The sequence below is a fragment of the Excalfactoria chinensis genome, chromosome Z (assembly GCF_039878825.1).
Source record: "Excalfactoria chinensis isolate bCotChi1 chromosome Z, bCotChi1.hap2, whole genome shotgun sequence".
Classification (NCBI taxonomy): domain Eukaryota; kingdom Metazoa; phylum Chordata; class Aves; order Galliformes; family Phasianidae; genus Excalfactoria; species Excalfactoria chinensis.
Genome location: NC_092857.1, coordinates 25,970,674 through 25,996,989, shown reverse-complemented (window position 1 = coordinate 25,996,989; position 26,316 = coordinate 25,970,674). Strand labels below are relative to the sequence as shown.

The window sequence follows — 26,316 nt, the reverse complement described above, 5'->3', positions numbered from 1 at the left end:
CGAGTAATTGAACATGACGTGGGGAATTTGACATCTCTCAGTCTCTACACTCCGGTCTGCCGGCTCAGATGTGTTCAGCTCCTGTTCCAAATGGAAAGGCGTATCCCACTTAAACAACAGGAGGCGGGTGGACCTGTCTGTTCGCCCGATGTGGCCTTCTGGTTAGTCACGGCCTGGCCTACCGTCACTTGGACAGCTGAAAGGAGGCACGAAAACATCCCCCCCCCAACTCCGAACACACGTGTCGGCACATCCGCGTGGCGCTTTACGGCGGGGCGCCTCCTGTTACGACACTGTCGCGCGACATCGGCCTGGAGAGCCAATGCGGGTGGCGCGCACTGCCTTAAAGCACGGCGGCGGCAATAGCGAGGGGCGCACGTGAAGTTAGCGGCTGCGGACGGGACCGGGCAGTACAGTACAGTACGGGGAAGAGCCAGGTGAGTAAGGAGGCACAAGCTGTCTACAGTCCTCGATACAGCCCTCGGGAGTTGGGTACCGACGCGGATGTTTGCTGTGTGGGAGCAGAGCCGAGGGTGTGCGGGCCTAGCCAGATACGGCCTTGTCTGTCCGAGCCCGGCGCTGCCCTGCGGGCATCTGCCGCGGTCCGGCGGGGGCCAGAGGGGAACCGGCTCAGCCCCGTGGCCGCTGCCCCGTGCGGGGTCAGGGCCGCCGCGAGGGAGGGCTCGGCGCTGTGTCTTCCGGGGTCGTGATTCATCTCTTCCCTCGGTGTAGGCTCGGCGTATCACTGTTTATTTCTCTGTTTCCAGTATCGTCACGATGAAAGCCTGGAATAAAAGGAAGTTTCCAGGGAAGAGTGGGAAGGTATCTCGTGGAAAACAGCTGCATGGGAAAAAAAGGTTTAAGAAAGATGACGGTGAGGAGACAGAGGTTCTTTCTAAGTGATTATGGTCTTGTACGTGGGAACTTTATTTCTGTCTTGACCAAATTGGTGAGCTTTTGTGATGAAAGAGTTGGCCTGGTAGACAAGGGGAAAGCAGGGCCTGTGTTATGTTTGGGCTTAGTAAGGCACCCTCTTCCATGAGATCCTCACAGATGATCAGAGTACTGGACGAGCAGTGAGGCGCGTTGAAATGTAGCTCAGTGCTGAGAGCAAAAAGTGGTGATCATTACAGAATCACAGAATGACCCGGGTTGGAAGGGACCTCAAGGATCATAAAGCTCCAAACCCCCTGCCTGGCAGGGTCACCAAACTTCCATGTTTACTAGATCAGGTTGCCCAGGGCCCCATCCAACCTGGCCTTGAACACTTCCAAGGACAGGGCATCCACAACCTCCCTGGCAGCCTGTGGACCTCACCACTCTCCTAGTAAAGAACTTCCCCCTAACATCCAACCTAAATCTTCCCTCTTTCAATTTAAAACCATTTCCCCTAGTCCTGCTATTATCAGCCCTTTTAAAGAGTTTGCTCCCCTCCTGGATATACGTTCCCTTCAGGTACTGAAAGGCTGCAATGAGGTCACCCCGCAGCCTTCTTTTCTCCAGGCTGAACAAGCCCAGCTCCCTCCGCCTGTCTTCATAGTCTGGTTGGAAATGGAGTGCCCTAATGTCTATATTGAGTCTGGGCCTGTTCAGCATTTTTGTTAATGTGGATGATGTGCTAGAGTGCACTCCCAGACTTCGCAGGTAACACAAAGTCAGGGGGAGTCACTGATTACTAGCAAGCTGTGCTGCCATCCAGAGGGACCTGAACAGACTGGAGAAGGGAACTGACAGGAACCTCGTGAAAGGGGTGCAGACTTCTGCAGATGCTGAGGGACAACATGGGAATGTGCTGGGGCCACACTATTGGAAGGCTGTGCTGTATGGAGGAAGTACTGCTGTTCCATTTGGCAGTAAGTTAAACTATGAGCCAGCTGTGTGCTCTTGCAGCAAAACAAGTGAATGATATACTGTGCTTTGTTAAGCAAAGTGTTGTCAGCATGTCAGGAGACATGCTTCTTCAGCTGCTGTCTTAGAAACTCTGAGAAGTTCTTTGTCTACTTCTAGCCTCCCATTAGAAGTGAGATGTAGGCACACTGAAAAGAATCCAGTGAGGGACCACCACAATGGCAAAGACTGGAGTACTTCTACTGTGAGGAGAAGCTTGGAGGGCTAGGACTGTTTAGCCTGGAGAATAAGAGGCTTGGAAGGGGTCTTTTCAGCACCCATAAATACCTAAGGGGACAGTGCAAAGACGAAGAGCCATGGTATTTTCAGTAGTGCCTGTACAAGAGGTAGCAGGCAAAAACTGGATCACAGGAGGTTCCATCTGAACATTGGGAAGCAGTTCTTTACTGTCAAGTGACAGCACTAGCACAGGCTTCCCAGAGAGGTTGTGGGGTTTCTTCCTTGGGCATCTTCAGGAACTAGCTGGACTTTGTGCTGGGCACTGTGCTCTGGATCACTCTATGTGAGCAGATAGGGCAGATGACCCAGAGGCTCCTTCCAAGCTTAGCCATGCTATGATTCTGTGTTGCATTCAAAACTGTACTAATGGTAAGATCAGACAAACAGCTTGGAAAAAATAAAGCTGAAGGATTGTAAGCCCTTCAGCTGTATTTGGTTGAGCTGAAATACTCTTGCTAAAAATAAGAAGTAAGTTGTTGGTTTTTTTCTTATTCTGTTCTATGCTTGCCTCCATTTAAAAAGCAAGAATTACTAGTGAGTTGAAGCTAGGGTGTGCAAAGTACTATGGATCAGTGTTGAGATGGTATCTATTCAACTAACTATCATATTCAGATATGGTCAGAACTGATGTCCAAACAGCTGTGATTGTAAACTGTGAAGAAGAAATTCTGGCACTCGTGATTTTTGATATCTTTAATTCAGATTCATCCTTTTTAGGCTTGGGCCATTATGCTGTAGACTGAAAATAATGCTTGGGCAAGGCAGATCTTTCTGGGATAAATGGAAGGGGGGGTAGAAATGGGACATCTCAGGAACTGCCAAAAAACAACAACTAAACACTGGCTTTGAGAAGCCAAAAACACTGTGGTATGACATATTTTAAGGTAGTGTGATTCCTGTTTTAATAACTGTTTGTTACTTTGAAGCAACAGTGGTTCTGGGGTAATATTTTAATTTGTGGACTTTCTTTAAATTAGATTCAGTTCCTTCAAAGACTTTTCACAGCAAAGGAGATGAGGAGGAAAAGCCTAAATTCATTTCCAAAAAGCCTCTGAAAGGAAATTTAAGACCTGGAAGGGCTGGTGTCAAACAAGTCAAGAATAAACAGCAATCAGAAAAGCTTGCAAGGAAGAGGAAATACCAGGATAGTGCACAAGGAGGTGAGTAGATGGCCTTTTTTTTTTTTAAGCCTGACTTAAATGGAAATGAGATTTTGATATTCAGTTTATTCACTTTCGGTGTGTCTTCCTCAGCCAACATCTTGTAATTACCTTTTCTAATTGACTCAGTGACTCCAAGTTTACTTTTAGTCCCTCCTGTGTAATCGTTTATTTCTCCTCATTAAATGTGGGGCCAAAGTTGTGAAAACCAACAGTTATGAGCTTTCTTGAAATCAAACAGAAAGGCGCAGTATTGAGTTTAAGTAATTGGTATGATATCAGAAAGCAGAGAATGACCTGGGGGTCCTGGAGGATGACAGGTTGGTGATAAGCCAGCAGTGTGCCCTGGTGGCCAGGAAAGCCAATGGGACCCTGAGGTGCATTAAAAGGAGTATGGCCAGTAGGTCAAGGGAGGTGATCCTCCCCTCTACTCTGCCCAGTTCAGGCCTCACCTGGCTTACTACGCCCATTTCTCTGCTCCCCGGTACAAAAAGTATACATGCATTAATTAATAAATTTGTTACTCACAGAGTTGTGAGGCCCTATCACAGGCTGCCTAGAGAAGCTGTGGATGCCCCATCCCTGATGAAGTTCAGGGCTTGGTTAGATGGGACCTTGGACAGCCTGGTCTGCTGGTCAGCAGCCCTATCCATGTCTGGGGGTTGGTCTTTAGGGTTCTTTCCAATGTGAAGAGTTGCATGGAAGAGCCAAAGTGAGAATTAAGTGGGCCCATACAGTCACAGAGTGGAAGGCACATGTAGGGTCAATGTTCAAGCTGTGAAGAGGTTTGTAATGTATCCTTTGAGTGACTTTGAAGGGAAAATCATTGTTTGCCATGTTCTTCTGGCATTCTAAAACTAGAAACTACTTGGTTAGCATGTGTATGAAATATTTGTGCTGGGAAAATGCAGACAGAACACCTGGTGTATTAGGAATTGAAGTCAAAGAGCTACCAGAGCTCACATGTGAAGGGTTCCCTTGCCCCTCTTTTTTTAACTGTAGAAAATAAATGTTTTTGTTTTCAGAGTCAGATTCTAAGAAGCCTAAATGGGATGATTTCAAAAAGAAAAAGAAGGAATTAAAGCAAAGCAGACAACTCAATGATAAAAGTAATTATGACATAATTGTAAAATCAAAGCAAATATGGGAGAGTGTGAGAAGGTAATGTTGTTTTCTTGTGTGCTTTTTTTTGTCTTTCATTGTCATAAGTTGCAGTACTGTCTTTTGGTAACTTTTATGCAGCTATGTTTTTGCTGTGAAACTGTCACTGAATGACACCATTACATGCAAGTCTTAAGTAAAGTGTGACCTTCCACAATTATAGGAATATCTAGATTTTTCACCTTCATCTTAGGTGAAGATGTTTAAGGATTTGTCTTATTTTCTGAGTTATAAACCACAGGTTTCCTTGCAGTTGGATCACTGCAAGCTTACTGAGGTTTTTAGTGTTTTGTGGAGGTTAGTGTTCTTTGGGCACGTGTAATTCTGGACCGTGGCCTCATGACAGAAAGAAGAGTTAATTTTGCTGTGCTCTAATTGCTTGTTTTCTAGATTTGGCTATAATGTAGTTAGGGATCTTCTGTATCTTAGGGACACTAACAGTTGTGACTGTAGAGTTGAGTTTCCAGGCTACTTATGTTGTTACTAAGAAAATGACTTTAAAGTTTGAGTATCTGGTTTGGTTTCTAGGCGCTGAGACCACTTAATTATGCCTCAGCTTTAATTAATGGCAGTGTAAATGTGGATTAGCAGGAGTTCATCTCATACCATGTTTAATGCCTTCCTTTTTAATTTAGAGATAGAATTGAGTCAAACTATGAAAATGTGGTTTCCTTAGGATTGCTTCACTTCTCTTCTTGTAGGAAGAAATGTGATAAGGAGAAGCGGGAAAAGCTGATGAATGAGCTACAAAAACTACTTCATGGAAAAATAAAAAATGTAAGGAAAGCCAATGCCATTTAACAAATGCCATGTGAGTCTTCCAAAAAACAAACAAACAAACAAAAACACAACAAAATCAACCCAGGATTTAAAGGCTGCATTTGGCTCTTAGATCTCTTAGATTTGAGGACAGTAGTGCAGGGATGCTTTGTCAAGTCTAATGAAACTCATTTAAAGTGGAGTTTGCAGTCAGCCGCTCAGTGTTCTCGTTGTTGCTTTATGATAGTGCCTTGCAGAAGTATTGTCTTGATCTTTAGCAAGAAAGTTAATTCACAGAATATGTAATTTTGCCTGGAAATGTATGATGCTGGCTTCTAAAGTGGTTCTTGGTATGCCATGCAGAATTGGATCAGTATGGTAACCTGAAATTCCATAGGACAGAAGAGAAAATGAGTTTTTATTTGGTATTAAATATTTCATATGTGTATCAGGTGTTCTTAATTGTCAGCAACTGCAAACATTCTATAGTTCCATAGAATATTTTTAAAGCAATAAAAACGCCTTAAAATTAGTATGCTTTAACAGGTAATCATTGTAACTGGCATTACGTGCTGCATGTGGCATAAAGCTCTGTTGGAGATAAAATGTTAAAATAAATTTGATGCATAGTCATACAAATGCTCCAGAGTAATGGGACGTTTCTGTCCTGCAGCTAGCGTTCGCGCATGATTCAACTCGAGTGATCCAGTGCTTTATTCAGTATGGTAATGACAAGCAAAGGCAAGAGACGTTTGAAGAGTTAAAAGGTATTTTTTCCCATCCGCCTTTTACCTGTATGATATTGTGCTGTTTTCTTATAAATACTGCTAACTTTATGGTGACATAATGTGTTATTCCCACTGAGGGCTTGGAAGGTACTATAAAACCCAAAGTCATTACTTAAGCGTTGATATAAAGAATAAATCAAAGTGATCCTGAATGTTTTTTTTCCCTTCTCCTAGATAGCCTAGTGGAGCTGAGTAAGTCAAAATATTCCAGGAATATTGTGAAAAAGTTTCTTATGTATGGGTGAGTATGAAGTGAATTTGCTTGTTTGTCTTGCATTTTTTATTTCCAGTATGAGTGCTCCTCCTCATCTGTAGTGCATCAGTGATTTTTTAAAAAGCCATGTCTCTGGAAATGCGTTTGTAACAGTGATAAGAAAGGAGTATTTGGTAATTCTTATGGCTCTTTCCTTCTTGCCAAGAAGTAAAGGTACAGCTATACATATCACTGAGGAAAACATGCCAGTAAAGCCCTCAAATATGTGCTCTTTGCCCTCTACAAGTAACAATTGGACTGTAAAGACTGTTTACTGAAATGTTGTGTTTCAGGAAGGTATCCTTCTGTAGAGTTATCCACAGGTTTCTTATGTATCCTTCATCATCTTTTATAACTTTTGTGGATGCCTACCTTTCTCTATACATTTTCATTAATATCATAAAGGTTATCCATTCTGTTCTTGTATTTCTTCGTTTGACTGCTAATACTTTTTACCTGCTTAAGCTTCCAGAAATGAAGCTATTGCTAAGTCCTATCTTCCCTAATGTTTCAACTCCTGCTATCAATCTTTCCCTGTGAAACAGGACAAAACAACAAATTGCTGAAATCATAAAAAGTTTCAAAGGTCATGTTAAAAAAATGCTGCGTCATGCTGAAGCATCTGCTGTGGTGGAATACGCGTATAATGACAAAGCCATTCTAGAACAGAGAAATATGCTGACAGAAGAACTATATGGAAATACTTTTCAGGTTTACAAGGTGATTTATTCCTTACTTTTGTTATAAGGTGTTCTGTCATCTAATGCCCTGTGTTACTGGTACCTTATTTATCCACAGTATTCTCCAGTAAAATTCCTTTGTATGTCCTGATGCATTCTAATTTATCATATGTAAATGCATGAGTAAATTGCACGTTTCTGCTCTAGGTTAAGGTTGTGTTTTTCAGCTGGAGCTATGTGAAATTCATTCATGTATGAGCTTTTTCTGCAGTCCAGTGTTTATCATAGAATCATAGGATGGTCTGAATTGGAAGGGGACCTCAAGGGTCATCAAGCTCCAACCCCACTGCTGCATGCAGGGCAGCCAACCTCCATATCTGCCCAGTGCCCCAACTTGGGCATCCAACTTGGCCCTGAACACCTCCAAGGATGGGGCATCCACAACCACTGGGCAGCCTGTGCCAGCACCTCACCACTGTCTTGGTTTTGTTGGAGTTATTACAGTGTCTAGCCTGAAGTAGTCATCCTTACTGAGATAAGATTTGGATTTAATTCCCCATTAATGCTGTAGATGGCTTCTACATTAAAACTATCTTATACTGTGAGAACTGATTGTGAGTAAGATGCACTGCATACAGCATGCAGTTTTGGCTTGTTTTCTTTTTCCAATGAAGACAATTGGATTTGAATCCAAACTCTTGAAACCATTTAGATGCGTATGCCTAGCAAATAGTGGCAAATAGTTTAAAAAGAACTGCTTCCTTACTTCTCACCTAGTATTTCTTTTTCCTTGCTGACTTATAGAATTTTGTTTCCTATTAATGGATAAATAAGTATTTCCTACTAAGTACAGAATTGTTTTCCCCACTTATTAACAACTTTTGAGTGACTTTTGTATCTCACTGTGTGTGTGTGTGTGTGTGTTTTGTTGTTAAAAAATTCAGGGGATTTTAACAACAACTTCTGAACTGTATTATCTTTTTTATTTCAGGTTATTTTGAGTTTAATTAAAACACTTAACAACACTTTAGCACAAAAGGCTTACTTTCTCTGTTTATGAACTGTAATTTTTCTGGGAGCATACAGTCTTAGAAATTATGGCTTGCAGTGTAAATGTTTAGACTAGATACTGGGAAACTAGTACATAGAAGACATATGTAGTATTTCTTTCCCGTGCTGTTCTTGGTCTGGAACTTCTTGGACCTCTAATTTAGTTCCTTGATGCATTGCCCTCTGACATCTGTGTCTGCTATCCTGCATTTTTTTTCCTTGGAGAAACACTGCCAGTCTAGTGTGATTTTTACCAGGTACCTGCCAGCCTCATGAAGACCTGGCTGTAGTTGTCAGAAAACAGTTCAGACCATAGAAGTAGCTTTGTTTGCTAATAACAATTACACAGATCTGTAAATGTATTTTTGTGTATAGTTTGACATACACAAAGTAGCTACACTGATAGTTTGCAGACAATTGCTTGTGATATTGTTAATGAATTGCTGATTAACAGGGAACCTGAAGTATTTTCTATGAACTCTTAACATTGGGGAGGGTATGATTAAAACTCTGAATGAACATTCATTTCAGACACCGATTGTCTCAACTCTGGATAAAGTATTAGAAGCTCAGCCTGAGAAGAGAGAGGCCATCCTGGATGAAATGAAGCAGATACTTACACCAATGGCACAAAAGTAAGAACCAAAACTGACTCACAGTGTCAGTCTAGCATGTGTCTGTTCCTGAGGCGGAGATACTTGTATATGCCTGCTGATGTAGAAGAATAACACTAACACTGCTGCTTTTTCATGTGTAATATTTCTGCATTGGGTAGTCAGAAACAATTTTGTCCTTAGCGCTTTGATGCGTATCTTAAGTTCTGTGAAGTACCTGCCCAGATTTATTGGTCAAACTCTAAAGAATGTGTGCCTTTCTATTTTGATACTGAATAAGCTTCTTGAGTGGTCTTTAAAAGAAAATATCTTGCTAGGTTTTTGGATTTATTACTATTGGTAGAATTTACCACATGTTGTCAATACTAAACATCGTACACATCACCTATTTTTTCTGCACACCGTGCTTTTTCTTTTTTTGGAAATACAGAGAAAGTAGCATTAACTTGTGTTAGGACTGTTGCTCTCGGAGGACGTTTATTTATTTTCCTCTTCCCAAATACAGAGAGGCTGTGATAAAACACTCACTGGTACATAAAGTATTTTTGGACTTCTTCACTCATGCTCTTCCAAAGCAAAGATCTGTAAGTATTTTTTCAATAGTTTGTTTTCTTTTGCCTTTCAATGAAATGTTTTTAATTATGTTGTGAAAGCATTGCTACTAAAAGAAAACACCTTGAAATGCCAGCCTTGTACATCTGATGATTCCAGATATGTGACTGGGGAGTGTTGTTGTACAAAGGCTTAGTTACAGTGAGCTTTCACACTAATGCAATAGTATCTCACTTAGTTTGGCCCATCTCCAAGCGTAGTCTGTCCTTGTTCTGCAGCTCAGTGTTATCCAAATCCAGGCTTTTTGGAGCTTTCCATGCTTGCTGTGTGTCTTCGATTTTCTCCTAGACCGAACTCCTTGTTATCATGAACAAAGCCAAAGATAAGAGTAGTGAGGTAGATTATTTGTGGCCTTGTCTAAATCAAGATTTCATCTAATTCAGGATTCTTGAATACAGTTTCCTATGGTAATTCAATAGAAAATAGTTCTGAATTAACAGTGCTTTTTTATTCCAAAAAGTATGAATGTGTCTCTTCATCTTTGTTTTTATTTTTGTGCAGTCCTGGTACCACTTGAATAATCTCTTAATGCAAAGTTTGTTGAATTTAATTCTGTTTTTCCACAAATGTCATCGTTTGGAAACTCCTTTTGTAGAGCTGCCCATGCCTTTGCACATAGCTCATGATGCCAGTTATGTGAATGAGCACTTTCTAGGGAGCTAGCAGCTGCTACGGCTAGCAGGACAGATGGATGGAAGTTTTGATAGTTAAATGACCTTTAGTTCTTCATATTCTTTAACTGATGTCCTTTGTGCATTAATAAACCGTATGCCCTTGTGGTTGTTTTTTTTCCCCTAAATTCATAGTTGTATGTAGATGTCTCTTTTAATTTCCGTCAGTTCTGAGCACCATTCTGAGAAATTTCACTAATAGGACAACTGACAAGCTTCAATATGGTTCTAGTTCAACACAGCAAGTAGTGTAGTTTTGGAGGGGCAGGCTTGTGTCATTAATCCTGTGCTTATTTGTGCTTGGTGCTCTTTTGGAGGCTGCTTTTCATAAGTCAAGTCAGTGAGTGGTTCTGCAGGCCTAGTGATATTCTTTCTAGTGTTGTGGGCAGAAATTGATTTGATGTCTCCTCATGAAAAATTCCTCAGATTGTTCTTTTTCCTTTTTTATTTAATCACATTTTCTTCCTCAGGAAATGATAGAAGCTATCAGGGAGGCTGTTATCTACCTGGCACACACTCACGATGGAGCCAGAGTAGCAATGCACTGTTTATGGCACGGTACCCCCAAGGTAATGTTCAGTTCTTTTCTGCCTAACTGTATTTGATAGTAATCTGATCTTAGATCCGGTCTGCATTACTGTTCGCATAGGTTCTTCTATTTACAAGTAGCCCTGTTTCATATACACAAGCAAGTGTATGCAGTAAAACTTGAGAATTGGATGCTATTGTGAGAATTCATAAAAGGGAAGCATCTACTTTTCTTTTCAGAAGTGTTTTTTGGATTAACACATAAAACTCTTATTAGCCATTCATTCATCCTGCAGACTTCTTAATGCAGGTGGAACTGGCAGTAGGGAAATGGTTGTAAGGAAGAAACAATACTTGGTTTTAGAATGTCAAGACTTTTTTAATTAAAAATAAAAATTAAGAGGAACTGTTTCTGATGACACAGTCTCTTCAAGTTCCTCAAGGTGTGTCCCATCAGTTGTTGAAAATGCTGTGACATCTCCATCTTTCTGCTTAACAAAGAAAGCATGTACTTTATAAAAAGACAGTTAAAAAAAATTGCTAGATACTGGAGATTAGCGATGACTGAGCAATGATCATAATAGCTGACAGAAGAAACACAGAGGAATCTTCCTCCAAAAATAAATCTTGCTCTGAGGGGTTTTGCAACTAGAATCTCTGCTTCAGAGTTTCTGGTCATATTGATTAGGCTTCTTTCCAAAGAGTTGAAGGGCATTCCTATTCTGTAAGTAACTGACAGAAAATAAGTGGTTGTATGTAGATTTTTTATGAAGTTGTTTCCTTGTGGGATCTCCCCATTCCTGGGCTAATCATGTAGACACCTCACAGAATGCCTGTGAGACTGTAGTGTGAAATAAAGCCTCATATTTAACCCTTTACATTGTTTTTTGGGTGCTGACTTATATTACAAATGTTAGACTTTGGTGACTATTCATTGTTTTAGGAAGCAAAGTGGAAGTTGTCTTTTTTGAAGGAGTAAATAACAGTACACTTGTTCAGAGTTACTGGCATTATGGACTCACTTGAATTTCTTTCTTTTTTGGATAGGACAGAAAAGTTATTGTAAAAACTATGAAGACATACATTGAAAAAATAGCTACGGTGAGTGTTAATTAGTTGTAAATAAAAAATGTATCAGAAACAAATATTGTATGGTTAAAGGCTAGTTTTTGTGTACTCTGCTATTGGAAGCAGCTGTGATGTCCCAGAATTACATTTGCAATACTGATGTTGTACTAAATAGTCTGAAATAATCAACAGCTTATACTAATACATTTGAAGACACGAAGAAGCTTCATTGTGTGCACGGAATTATTCCTTCAGGCAGCAGAGTTAATTGTAATTATTCTTCAATTCTTTTTTCTTTAATTCATGTATAGGAGAATTAGTTGTTTGAAACAGAAAGAAAACAAGTATCTTCAAGTTTATCTTTATACTGTGTCTTTATACTGCTCCTTGGTCAGTTGGTTGCGACTAAAATAGTTCCTCTTCTGTATACAGATTAAAATTAAGATGTGCTGTGGGGATGTAATTGGTAAGGTTATTTGAGCATATTATTTTAAAGAAAAAGCGTTACAGATTTTTATGTTTGGGAGCTTCAAAACGAACTAATCTTGAACTGATATACAATGGAGAAGGTCTGTATTTACTTTGTGTAAGAGTCATAAAATCAGAAAATAGTTTGGGTTGGAAGAAACCTTTCACAGAATCATAGGGATAGAAAGGGACCTCTAGAGATCATCGAGTCCAACCCCCCTGCCAAAGCAGGTTCCCTACACCAGGTCACACAGGCTGGTGTCCAGGCGGGTCTTGAATATCTCCAGAGAAGGAGACTCCACAACCGCCCTGGGCAGCCTATTCCAGTGCTCCGTCATCCTGACTGTAAAGAAGTTCTTGTGCACATTCATGCAGAACTTCCTATGCTCCAGCTTCTGGCTATTTCCCCTTGTCCTGTCTCCACACACTGCTGAAAAGAGTCTGGCCTTGCCACTTTGCTCCCCACATTTTAGATATTTATAGACCTGGATCAGGTCCCCTTTCAGTCTTCCTTCCTCAAGGCTAAACATACCCAGTTCACTTAACCTTTCTTCATAGGGTAGATGGTCCAGGCCCCTCACCATTTTTGTGGCCCTCCGCTGGACTCTTTCCAAGAGATCCCTGTCTTTTTTGTACTGGGGAGCCCAGAACTGGACACAGTATTCTAGATGAGGCCTCACCAGGGGCAGATTAGAGGGGGAGGAACAGCTCCCTCAACCTGCTGGCCATGCTCTTTTTAATGTACCCCAGTATGCCATTGGCCTTTTTGCATGAGGGCACACTGCTGGCTCATGGCCAACCTGTCATACACCAGGACAGCCAGGTCCCTCTCTGCAGAGCTCCACTCCAAATGATCTTTGAAGATCATTTGGTTTCAGGCCCCTTGCTGTGGACAGGAACGCCTTCTACTAGACCAGATTCCTCAGTGCCCCATCCAGCCTGGCCTTGAGCTCCTTCAGGAATGGGATGTGACTGGAAGTTGTGGCACAGAATACATTTGTAGTTTTGCACAGCACTATTGCTACACCTGCAAAAAATAAAAAATAAAAAAATCAGATTTCTTCCCTTACGGATACTGTAGTGTTCTCTTTACTAATGGCATAGTCAGTATGTCTCCAGCCTTTTTTGGTCGTGCAACCCTATCTTCACTGTGTGCATTTATTTCTTAATAATATACAGTATAACTGTAGTGATATAACAGATACATAATAATGTACACATTTAAAAACTAAAAAAGATGAGAAATGCCATTTCAAAAGTATCTCTTACTTTCAAATGGTACAAGAACATTTCTCATATCCCAGTGGATTGTCTTGAGCACCCCACTTTGAAGACCACGGGCCTAAGTAATCTGATTTTTCACATATAAAAAATATGTGTATAGAAATCAGAAACTGGTTGAATATCAGCTGAAGCAGTTTCGGAGTAGTGAAGGTTTAATGTCACCCTCATATAATCTCACTGACATGCAAATGAATTGGGTTATGCCTATGCTGTGTAGATTTGACTTTGTTAGATACGTGCTCTACAGAACTATATTATGTACTTCTTTTCAGTTTTAAGCAAATGCAGTGTAGAAGACTTTTCAGTCTCTTCAAGGATCTGGTTGTAAGGCATGTTGGGATAAGTTAGGAAGTTAGACAGAAAATGTCAGGATGCCCTTTCCAAAAGAGAACAGACCTCTTTACCTGGCATACAGAGAAAGCTGGAGTGCTGAACTGCTTTTTGCCTCAGTCTTCACCAGCAAGTGCCCTAGCCACACTCCTCAAATCCCAGCAAGCAAAGGCAGGGACTAGGAGAATAAACTATGGAAAAGGATCAGCTTTGGAACCATCTGTGGAACCTAAGTGCTCACAAATCCATGGGACCTGATGGTTTGCATCCCAGAGTCCTGAGGAACCTGGTGAATAAGCTGTATGCATCATATTTGAGAAGTTCTGGCACTCCAGTTAAGTTTCTCGTGACTTGAAACGAGAAACATAGCCCTATTTTTAGAAAGGGGAAAGAAGGAATATGTGAGGAACTAAAGACTCATTAGTCTCAGCCCTCTGCCTCCTGGAAGCTGTGCTATGGCATGTAGGATAGAGTGATAATTGGTAACAACCAGTGTGGCTTCACTAAGGGCAAAACAGTTTCCTGAAAATTTTTACTGTCTATGACAGAGCTTACAATGTCGGTTGATAAGCAGATGGTGTCATCTGCCTGTACTTGTGCAAAGCATCCTTATCTTCAAATTGGAGAGACATGAATTTGATGGATGATCCACTGGGTGAATGAGGAGTTAACTAGATGGTTACACACATTCAAAAGGTGTGGTTATCATCTCAGTGTCCAAGTGGAAAGCAGGGCTAATTGCATTAATTACTGGGACCACTGGTACATATCATGTTTGATGGCAACCTTGACAATGGAAGTGAGTGCTCTGTCAGCACCTTTGCCAACAGTACTAAACCAAGAGGTACAGTTGATGTATTGGAGGGAAAGAGGTGCTAACTAGTGGAATATTTTCAGGTTCAAGAGATGAGCATAAGTGAATGTGATTCAGCAGTATAAGTGCAAGGACATACACCTGTGCTTGGACAACCCCAGATGTGGGCAATGAGTGGGCAGATATTCACCTTGCAGAGGAGTCCTTCGTGTATGGGTGGATGAAAAGCTTGATGTCACCTGGAAATAAGAACTTGGTAGCCTAGAAAGCCATTGATGACCTTGGTTGAATCAATTCAGGACGGGTTCTCTGGGGCTCTGGGCATGCTTGTCTAGGTGGGAAGCATCTTTACCTATGACAGGGGGACTGGAACGATTCCAACCCAAACTATTCTGTATTTCTGTGAAAGAAAATCTGTATACAATGTTCCAACAAAGCGAATCCTATGATTTCAGATGATGATTATACAGTCAGATCAAGTTAATAGCTAGCATGTGATAAGGCAATATACCAGTGTATAATGCAGATCAAATTAATCTACATTTTCAGAAACAGGCTTCTCTTAAACCTGGATTTCAGCTTTCTGAAATCTGAAAGCTTTCTGGCTTCTCATTCTGTGTCAGTAGAAAGAATTTGCTTGTATGCTCAGATCATGTTGAACGGTCTTAAGTGTTGGTTCAAAATGAATTATTACAAAATGAAATATTCACAGAAAGCAACTGTGTCATCGAAGTTTTCTATTCCCATATTTGCAGGGTGAATTTTCTCATTTGGTCTTGTTGGCAGCATTTGATTGCATTGATGACACTAAACTTGTGAAACAGTTAATTATAACCGTAAGTAATTATTTTTTCCTAAATCATTGTATTGTCTCATTTTTCATTGTACAAGAGTATGACAGTAAGAATCCATCTACTTTTTAGAAATCATTTAAGCCCTTTCCAACTTTATTTCTTTGTGTGTCACTTTTTTCTTGTCATAAAAGAACTCAGTTCTCTTCATAACTCTCTTCAGTTACTTATTGAATTTGAATTAATTTGGATTCGTTACTTGCTAAGAATTGTACATGTTCATCCAGGCTAGTGAATGACCCAAATCTCTTTAAATTAAGATGTCGTTGTCATAAGTTTAAGCATAAGTATGAATGCTGCTCTGAAAGTAATGCCTCCTTTTTATTATGTTAATTAACTGTGTCATAACTTGATTTCAAAGCTTTTTGCATTTAGTTGTACTGAACTAAATATTTTCTTTACCCATTCTGAGTTTTGAAATACTCGACCATCGGTCACCCTTGGAACATTAAGTACACATGGATCTAAATCTCAGTGTCACTTTCCACTAAGTGTGTAATGTGAAGATTTAGTTAAAACTAAAACCTACATGAAGTGCTGCATCCAACTTATGATCATTACAGTTTATGAGGATTTTTATCATTTTCTGCTAGCTTCTAACCACTTGTCTCTTTCTCTTCCCTCTCAAAGGAGCTGTGTCAGGGGAGGGTCAGGTTAGACAGTAGGAAACCATTCCTGATGGAATTCAAGAATGGTCTGCAAAATATGGCCAGTCCTGTGTGAGCCACAGGTTGGACTTGGTGGTCCTTGTGGGTCCCTTCCAACTCAGGATATGTTATGATTCCAAGGCAACTAACCAGGCCTGGTGTTTGTTAGGGGGCGGGGGTGAAAGTGATTTAAACCATTGTTATTCAGTTTCTTTTACTAGCTGTTGCTGAAAGAATTTTCAAAATGGCGAGGGCAGAGTGGTGAAGGGGTTTGTAGGGGCAGTGGCACATAGAATGTGCTTGAAGTGCCTAAAGCCATGTAGAGTCCTCCAATTTTTAAAGTCGTAACATTTATGTATACTTCAAAAAGGAATGGATTATTGTAATCATCAGGAATAAATTGATAGTATTCAGAGGTCTCACAAGTCTCAGAGTACTTGTGTAAAATAATGTTGTATGAAGGCATCTTTGTCAAGAAGATGATAAAAATGAAAGTACATACAGACTAATAGAGATGCTCATTCTGAGGTTTACAAAATGGTTATTCCTACCCATCAGCTGCTCTTTGGGGAAAGTTGTTTTCTGCTAATGCTTACATAAACTACAAGTAATACTGATGGTGCTGCCAGCAGAAGTTGGATTTGTTCTATTAATGGATTCTTTTTTGCTATTGGATGTTTGATCAATGTAGGATTGAATTTCCCTTCTCACTGACTGTCATCACTGACTATAAGCTATTTGAAAGTGTGGTGTCAGTGATCACTCCTGGGTGATGTGATAGATGATCTTCTGTACGTTTGGTCTGCTGAGGTTATTATTTCTCAAATTCTGTCTGTACACCATTATGACATACCAGATTATGCACTGTTGTTTGTACATGTATGTATTGACAAGCTTGTTCTTTTGTAGTGTTTTCTAATCAGTGATGTTGAAGAACTTGTTTTAAACATTAACATTTCCTCCATTTCTTTCACTTCTACAAACTTATGAATTATTATTTTTCTAAATTTCACAAGTAGATATGAATTTTATGGTATGCAGCTTTCCTTTCCTAAGCTTTGCATTTGAAAAAATACATAATTGCTGGTGATTCAAAACTGTTATTCCATTAACATTGTAATTGTTGTTTGTTCACTGCTACAGGAATTAAATGCTTCCTTGTCCAGTTTAATTTCCAACAAACATGGAAAAAAGGTCCTGCTGTACTTGCTAAGTCCTAGAGACCCTGCGCATTTTGTTCCAGAAATCATCACACTTTTGCAACAGGGTGATGGAAATGCCTACAGGTAACTGAGATGAGGGTTTCTTTTCCGAGTCCAAAGGAGTTCATGCAGCTTTCTCTAATGATAAATTTAATTTTGCTGAAATATAAACAGTAATATGTTATTTATGGTGTAAAAGTACTACTATTATATGCCAACCTTGCTTTTCTGTTTTTGGTTTAAAGTTTGTGTATGATGATTGTTTGATTTAGGTTGTTGGCAAGATCTTCAGATACAGCAATAAAAATTAAAAAAATTTTGAAGTCACTTATCTTGTACTGATATTGATGCTTGTCAGCTTTTGAAGCTGCTACAACTATAAAGTGAACTGTTTAATCAGTCTCTCTCAGTAGCTGCAATTATAGAATGAATAGACAATAGATGGAGGTTAAATTACCATTGTTAATGAAAAACTCCCTCTTGTGAAGTTTACTGACAGTTTGAGGCTTTATACAATCTTGCCACGTGTTCTTAAAATGTGTGCAACATTTAACTGAATGACAAACAGGGAAGAATAATTATTTTTATTTTTCAGTAATTTTTAGCTGTCTCAAAGAGTGTCTGTGTTTTGAATCACTTTTTATTTGATGCACGTACAGAGCAAGTATTCTGCATTAATTTGCTGTCTCTTTCATCAGTAAGAAGAATACTGAACTCCGCCGCCATGAACTCCTGGAAGCCATTTCCCCACCTTTGCTTGAGTATTTGCAAGAACATACCCAAGAAGTAGTAATGGACAAAGCTACCTTTGTCTTGGTTGCTGATATCTTAAGAACAGCTACTGGTGACATTCAGCCCACACTAAACGCAATTGCTAATTTAGCAGCAGAAGAGCTGGTTCCAGGTGGCCGTGATGGGCAGGTAGTGTAACAGGACATATGACATTGACCTTGCAGTTCATTTGCTTATGCTTTGTTACTAACATGAAGTCTGCACATTATTTCCTTAATGTAAGAATCCAATGAACTTCCACAATAAACCTGTACACTAGAAGTGTTCCCACTTGGTTTTCTGATATGTTCCTATAATAGCTTATTATTGTGTCTGTAATAGTGAAAGACTGAGATATAATTTCATCTGAAGTGGGAAGCAAGATACTTCATGGTCTTCCAGAACTAATTTAAATGTTTTGAGGGAAAGTAGCTGACAGTCATGTAACATGGGCTCTCTTTTAACATTAACACTATGGAATCAAGCAGTTAGTAACTTCTTACAGTTCATTTACACTGAGACTGACAGGACCTCTTAGCTTTCAGGAATGAATATATTCATGCAGTGGAAGATTGTAGCTAATAGTTGTCTCTGAAGTATGACCTTCTCTTCAAAATATTCGTGGGACATTTTCCCCAGTTTTGTTGAGTTAATGTCAGTGACGAAGGTCTCTGTAGACTAGAAGATGGAAAATGTTATGTAAATGAGGTACCCTCCAGATTTATGTTGTTTTGCTGAACTGTCTCAACCTTCCCGAGTTTTGTAGTGTCCCATCCTCCAAAATGCCTATGGAATATGGCAATATAGTACTTCAGGTAGGAACAGAACTATCAAGACAGTTAAGAGATGAAGGAGGAATGTTGAAAATAACACCCATTCTTAACAAGTTAACTAGATTTATTGCGTCTCTGCCACCCCTACGAAATGTGGGCATTATACCCAGACATTCTAGGAGCATCAGTCTTCAAGGTCCTGTATCCAAAACCACTTACCTCTGGTTTTTAAGATAAACACATGGTATAACTTCACAGGAGCTTATGCTTTCTCTTATTTTTCTGTAAGCTGTACTGTGGTGACTTTTGAGGTCTATGAAAATACAGAAAGTCTAGATCTTCTTGGAGAAGAACTAGAGATTCTGCTAAGTAAGCATGAAGCCCTAAGAGCAGTGGATGAGATACTATCTGATGAGGAGCAGCAAATACAGTTAAATACTACTGAAAGTTAGGTGCTACAAGACAGAATAAAAACAAACAGCTAACTTTTTAAAAAACATATTCATATATTTGCAAAGGAAAATATAGGTAAAGCATGCAGGCATTATAAAATAACTGGATTTTGAAATGTCACTAAATAATTTATTTGTGTGGGTTTTTTTCCCCTCTTAAAGCTTCACATTGCAGAGCATCCAGCAGGTCATTTAGTGCTGAAATGGTTAATAGAGCAAGATGAAAAAATGAGAGAGAATGGAAAAGAAGGTATGTTGGAAATTCGGCCTTATTTGATAAAATTTGTGCTTTTGCATTGTCTGTAATATAGCCTAAATAAGATTGCTCTCTTTATTTTTACAAACATATTAATGAAAATTTAATATCTTCTAAGATCACTGGTTTTGTCTTTTTTTGCTGTTGCCAGTTGTTTCATGGGAAGAACATAAGTACATTTTTCTTCTACAAAGCAAGTACTGATGTGTAGTTTGCACATTTGAGTTTACTGTGTATTTGGGCAGTTTTAGTTTCTGTGCTTAAAATATTTTTATCTTTGCTCAGACTCACAGCAATTTAAGGATAATAATAGAGAAAGTAAAGCCTTTCTGACAGAAAGACTTGTTTCATTGCTGCTTGTGAGCCAAGCTGTAATCCATACTGTGTTCATTAGAGCTGCTGAGGTACTGCTTTATAACTGTTGCTACAATAATTCAGACACAAAAATAGGACATCTTTGCTATTTTATATCCCAGAAGGCAGAGATTGGGCACAGATGTTCTCATCTTAATTTAGCTTTTTGGAATTCATTTTATTATATAACTACAAAATCTTTGTGTGTGTATCACCATATCCTACTAGAGATTACTTCTTCCCCTATATAAAAACCTTGAAAAATGAATGGAGGTGGATGGTGTAGGGTAAACTAGAGAGAACTTCTCTTGTGTGTGGAGGCCTCTTTGTTGTAGAATTATCAGACCTGAAATACCTATTAATAATTACTATGTTCAGCCTTTTGCTTTTTCCTTTAAAAATGAGAGAACACTGAGCTTTATTAAGCATTTCAGAAAGGAGGCTGTTTTGCTACTTCATTTTGCAAGTGAATTACTGGATATGTTCAAAGATGTATCTTATTTGAACATCTTTTAGAGACTACACTAATTGAGATTATGATGGTTACATGACTTTATTCATGCTAACAGTATATGTAATTCCCACTTGAAACGCAGGCTTTTACTTTTTTTATGTCTTTCACTGAAACATGTGCCGTTGACTATTAGTGGCGTGATTTTTATGGCATTAACATTAAAAAACAACCAGAATATTATAATGCATGGAAGAGTGGAATAAAAACTAACCAAAACTGTTTAAATAGGTATTCAACCTGGTTACTTCCTCTTAAATTTGCTCATCTTACAGATTGTAAGCTCAATTAATTCACCCTCAAGTTCAGTTGTTCAAATTCAGCTGTGTACCTGTGATCAGCTCTGGTTCTATTCTTTTTTTCTTTTTTTTTTTTTTCTTTCTTTTTTTTTTTTTTTTTGTACATGTATCATTAGTGTAATGGATCTGTAAGTAAGATTAGGCTTGTAAGCTTAGTGCCCTGTAGCATCAGTATAGTTGAAGGAAACATACAAACATACTCTACTTGTGTCAGTAGAGTATTTGCTCCGGAGTTTTAAATAACTTTGTACAGATTCTGTTTCTTCATTTGTAGAGTTGAAAGCCTGAAAACAGCATTTCTCAGCAGATATGTGTATGCAATATTGCATGTAATTGCCTCTTGTATTTGAGGTGCTCTTACTTCAGGGTGTATGCCTTAAGATATAGATTGCCTTTGAAATCATTGGAAAAAAGAAGAAAAATAGATAATACTTTATACTAATAAGCTGTCGCCCATTGTCGCAACTGGCTAAATTTTAAGCAATACTTGGAACTAGTCAAAAAACTATGAACATGTCAGTGCATTGAATTATTCTGAAGGATAATAACTTCATGAATGCAGGGTGGCTAAAAACTATTAGCTTAAATTGTAGTTGAAAGTACTTTTAACTTTTTAGCTTCATTGCATAAGAGTACTGTCTTAATTTTACTTTTTTTCTCCCCATCTGTGTTTTAAAGGCTGCTTTGGAAGAACATTGGTGGAATGTGTTGGTATTGAGAATTTGAAGACCTGGGCAGAAGTAAATCGAGGTGCCATTATTCTTTGTTGGTATGTAAGGCTCATGTCTGTTTGTTATTAGCTCATAGTATAATTTCTTCAGCAACTATCAGTTGGCATTATGCTGGCAGAAATTTCATTTTTTGCTACTGGTAAGCCTGCAGTGGAAAAAGATGCTGGAAAAATTAAAAGCTGCATTTCCAAGGGTTTTTCTTTGAGCTTGGGCATTTACAGTTCTGGGAAGCTGCTCAATATTGTAAAAATAATAAGATTAAAAAATTAATTTTAAGTGTACCTGTCATGTATTGACAAACACAAAAGGCGTAAAGGAAGATGCCATGAATAGCTACATTGAAATAGCTTGTCCTGAAGTACTCGTGACTGGGGTCAGCATGCACAAAATGCAGGTTCTTTTTTTATGTAATTCGCTGTTTTGTCTTGATGCCCTAATTATGGAGGCCAGATATGTTTCCATAAAAAGATAAGTGTTCAGAATAGGCCATTATGAATGATGAGCTGACTGGCCTGCAACTTGGAGTTAGTTAATGATGCAACTCTGGAGATAAAAAAGAGTGCACATGAGTCAGATTGCTAACACAATCACTTTATCATATGCCAGCAGTGGCATTAATTATTTCTGTTTTCACACTCTAACTAAATGTTAGTGTCAGGTCATGGAAACCAAAGGTTTTGCCCTAAGGTCTCCTGATAGAGTCTTACTCTGAGCCAAAATTGGCAAACAATTCGAACAGACAACATGAATCTGAAAATGAAAACATCATCTCCACTTTTCCACAGTTACTCCCTCTCCTACAGTTACTTTAGTTTCCTTGATGTTTGCTTCACATCCTTGCTTCTTATTATCTTTGAGTGAGGCTACTTTGACATTTGTACACTTCAGCAAGGTGAATCAAAAGGTGTTTTACTAATATGAGTCCTACTGCTGAAATCTGAGTTTAATACTAACTTTGTCGTTGCCATTCAGATTATTACTGAGAAGAATTGGTGTAAGAACAGTAGTTGCAATCCAGATTAAAAACCAGTTTAAACAATATCACAATAGTCTTATAGATCTGGCTGTAAAGATAAAAATCTGTTTATAAAATTGTAATGCTTTTTGCCTCTTGCAAGTTCAATAAATGCATCTAGAGCCTATAAGTAATCTAATCCCCTGCACAGATGTTCAGTAGAGATTTTTATAAAGTCCTGTGCACTGACAGTGTATTAATGCTTGACTTTTTTCTCAAACCTAAGACTGAGGACAGTCATTTAACATGTGATGTTGCTGCTTTATGTCAATCAAGATAGATATATTTTGATTGTCCAAGTAATATTTTAAAGTAAGTTAGTGGAATTTTTTCCATGAATCACACTTGAAGAGCTGTTCAGCTGTCTGTGTGACAACAGGTTTTCAGTAGCTTTTAAACACTTCTGCTAATACATAAATATTAGTTTTCTATTTATTCTAGAAGACAGCACAGGAACATACCCACGTATGTTAATTTATGCAAATTTCTGTTAGGAATGTGAACTTTTACCTCTCTCTGGTATTACACATGCTTCTATAGGGTGAGGATTTGACAAGAGTGCCCTGTTACCAAGTAAGGGAACTTATCCCCTGGACTATCAGTCAGTTTTCAGAAAAAGTGAACCTCACCTAACTGAATGAAGAGAAACTATTTGTGAGGTGTGGCTTTGATTTGGTGTACGGAGTTTTTATTCTATTTTGGAATTTTATTTTCATCTGAATCCTTTGTAGTTTGGAGATCTTTTAAAGACTGTTAAGGCAGGATACCCTTCAGTTTAGTCTGCCTTGGGTGCATGATCATAACCAGCTGTTTATTCAGTTTCATGTGACACTTAACACAAGAATACGTAGTAATTAGTCCTGTTGTTTTTTTTACTCTGTAAGTAGAGGTAAAGAGTAGCTACCTTAATCCTACTGCAAAGATATTTCTAGTTCAGTCAGCATTTTTAATAAAACCACTACTTTCTAATATTAAAAAAAAAACAAAAAACCTCAAGTCCTTTTATCATAAAGAAGCTCAGATCCCTCTTATAGAGCTAATTTGCAGATGCTGCAAATTCTTGAAACTACAGTTATTTTTTGTTCAGTCTTTGGCTTTTTTGCTTATCAGAATTTCAGAACTGCCCATTCGGTCCATATGAAGCTTTTGGCTTCCCGGTCATTTAAGCACACTGATTAATTAATGTGCAGCTTGTTGAGCGCAGGAACCTGCTTAGATACCTGGTACACTTTAGACACCATCCTTCCAGTGCCGTATTTGCTTTTGACTTTTGTAAGAGAATTTGGCACCCGATTCTGACCTAGGACAAGCATGAAACATGGGAAGCATCATAAGGCTGTACCAGAGCTCTGCAGAGTGCTTATTGTACATGAGGTTTTATGCCCAAAATGTCATAGGTGCTGTTTTATTTACAGTTCTATCTTATATTTCCTCATTATTTTTGAATTTGTGAGTGATATGTTTTAGGGTAGGTACACAAAATTATTCATTCTCACATGTCACTTTTTTTAAATTGTGAGGTCATATTTTCTGTCTATAGAATACATAAGACATCTGCTTACCAGAAGACCTTTGGGGGAAAATAAGACTATATTGTCTTCTGGGAGCTCTGTGAGACATGTAGATGTTTCATATAAAAAATAATGTCTTGAAATATCTGTAGATACTAGCGGTTTGAAAGCAGCTTTACTTGTATTCATACAGGTATTATCAGATGAAATTCACTTCTCAGAATATGAAAATATGAGTGATTTGCTAAGGAGACAATACATAAATCTCTCCTTAAGCACCAGCAATTTTTTTGCTTTATTCAGTTCAGCTTGCTATATCTACTGCTTGGAATCATAGAAGGATGTGGGTTGGATGGGACCTTAAAGATCGTCTAGTTCCAATACACCTGTCATGGGCAGGGACACCTTCCCCTAGACTAAGTTGCCCAAAGCACCACCCCGCCTGGCTTTGAAGATCTCCAGAGCTGGGACATCCACAGCTTCTCTGGGCAACCTGTTTCAGTGCCTCATTGCCCTCTAAATAAAGAATTTCTTCCTCATGTCTAACCTAAATCTGCTCTTTTAGTTTAAAGCCATTACCCTTGTCCTGTTCCTGCTTTCCATGATAAAATGTCCCCAGCTTTCTTGCAGGCCCCCTTTAGGTAGTGAAGGGCTACTAAAGTCACGTTTAAAGAGTATGCAATAGACAAGGTTTTAGGTATCTGCAGATCTGAGTCAAGTAGAATAACTGCAAGGCTTGTAAAGACTAATAGCATCATGCAGCCTATTTGGTACAACTACACAGGTGTTACAGTTTGTTTTCAGTCTCACTTTATTTAATGCATGTTCAGCATGTTGGCTTGTCCAGGCTGCATCAAATAAAAAAGAATTAATTGTCTTGGGCTGCTTTGAAAGTAATGCCTCCTATTCGTTTTGGAAACTACAACAGATACAATGAGCACAATAACTTTTTGATAGAGGAAATTCTCAGCAACAAAATGCTATTTTTCAACATAACCTCCACCAATTGCTACATATACATTTTTTATTTTTCTGGGCAATGGTGTGGGATAGAGAGTGAGCCACAGCTTAGACATGCCTGGTTTATTTGGTTGCTGTTGCAACTTCTAATGCTGCTCTCAACTGCCTACATGGATTGAATAAGATAATGAGCTTTTTAGGCAGTGTTCACTCACCATTTTGAACTGGCAAACTAAGTGTACCATTCACTCTACTACTTCATATTATAATAAAACATTTCAAGACTATATTAAAACACTTCCTACTACCTCGAAAGAAGGAGAAAGATGACCTCAGCCTAGGTTGAGTTGGAGACAAAGACTATTATGCAATTCTAATTATGTTCTATATCTTATGATGGATTTCCTCATTTGTTATGAGGAATAGTTATCTAGGAAGGATTACCTTTTTTTCCCCAAAGTTAATGTCTAGTAAAGAATGGACCTACTGAGTTTCTGAGTCTTTCAATAAAGGACATGCAGAAGTAGAATACTTAAAAGTACTTGATCTGTATTATACATAGTTCACTGCATCCATTTTTAGCATCCCCATTGCAAGAAAGACAGCAACCGTGAGCTTGACACTGACTGACCCAGACACGGGCTGACAGCCCTGCCTGGTTCAGCTGAGAGAAAACTGAGTAATTACGTTCATGCATTCTGAAAGTTTTACACTTATCTCTAATAGGTCAGGGCAAACTGTTATATTCTGTTGGCACTTGAAGTAGTTAGTATCTGTATGTGGATAGTTTTTCATATGAACTACATGTTGACTTTTGTTATCTTGTTTTTTTTCCCTGCCACCTCTTCTGGAAGCCTTCTCCGAAGCACTGATCAAAAAGTGACAAATGCAGTCAAAAAAGGACTGAAAAAAATTGTTCCAAAGTTGAAGCTTAATAAAAATGTAAAAGGAATAGAAGCACTGCTGGAGAAACTGACTTCTTAGTGCACACAAAGCTAAGAAGATCAGTTACAACTATGCAATTAACTGCCATTTGGTAAGATTTTGGTCCATGTCTGTGTTCTAAGAAGCATTTGTGAATTAAATCATTTTGGGAGCAGTTTGTCTCTTGTTTTCATTGTGCTGTGTGTGGCAAATGGTTGCTTCTGGAGATAGAAGTCTCAGGATCTAAGTGTTTGTGGAACCTTGTGGACATTCCTGATGAGGTTAAATCCCAGTATCTTGCACAAAATTGTTTCCATACCTGTTAAAATCTGTGTGCTTGTTATTTCCTAGTTACCATAGAAATGGAAGCATCTGTTTTTGAGCTACTGTTGCATACAAGGTAAATACACATGTTCATAATACCCTTCCCTCTTTTGTTTTCCATAAACAAAGCAGGAAAAGAATTCTTAGCCTGTGAAGGAGTGATGGAAGCTTTCATCCTTCATGAGCTGACAAAAATAGAAAGAAAACGCTGTCTGTTACCTTTTTTAGACAAAGTCTAAAATGAGAGGCTTGCTCTCACTGGATCATACAGTTCTTTTTTTCTTCAGTCTTCTGAAAATTACAGACTTCTAAACCGTAGTAAGCCAGTCTACTTTTTTGGTACCTTCCTTGTAATAAGAAGGATGAGT

At 38.8% G+C, this 26,316-nt stretch overlaps 1 protein-coding gene across 1 annotated transcript; it reads left to right on the top strand.

The window, feature by feature from the left end:
• The first annotated feature begins 309 nt into the window (after positions 1–309).
• Positions 310–25,801, top strand: PUM3 (pumilio RNA binding family member 3). The gene is made up of 18 exons (XM_072359526.1): positions 310–437; positions 768–874; positions 3,105–3,287; positions 4,313–4,448; positions 5,150–5,225; positions 5,881–5,974; positions 6,170–6,236; positions 6,794–6,968; positions 8,510–8,613; positions 9,098–9,176; positions 10,346–10,444; positions 11,451–11,504; positions 15,123–15,203; positions 17,009–17,151; positions 17,766–17,988; positions 19,226–19,313; positions 21,162–21,252; positions 25,555–25,801. Exons 2-18 carry the CDS (start codon positions 778–780, stop codon positions 25,682–25,684), a joined length of 1,920 nt encoding a protein of 639 aa, XP_072215627.1. The 5' UTR covers positions 310–437; positions 768–777; the 3' UTR covers positions 25,685–25,801.
• The last annotated feature ends 515 nt before the right edge of the window (positions 25,802–26,316 follow it).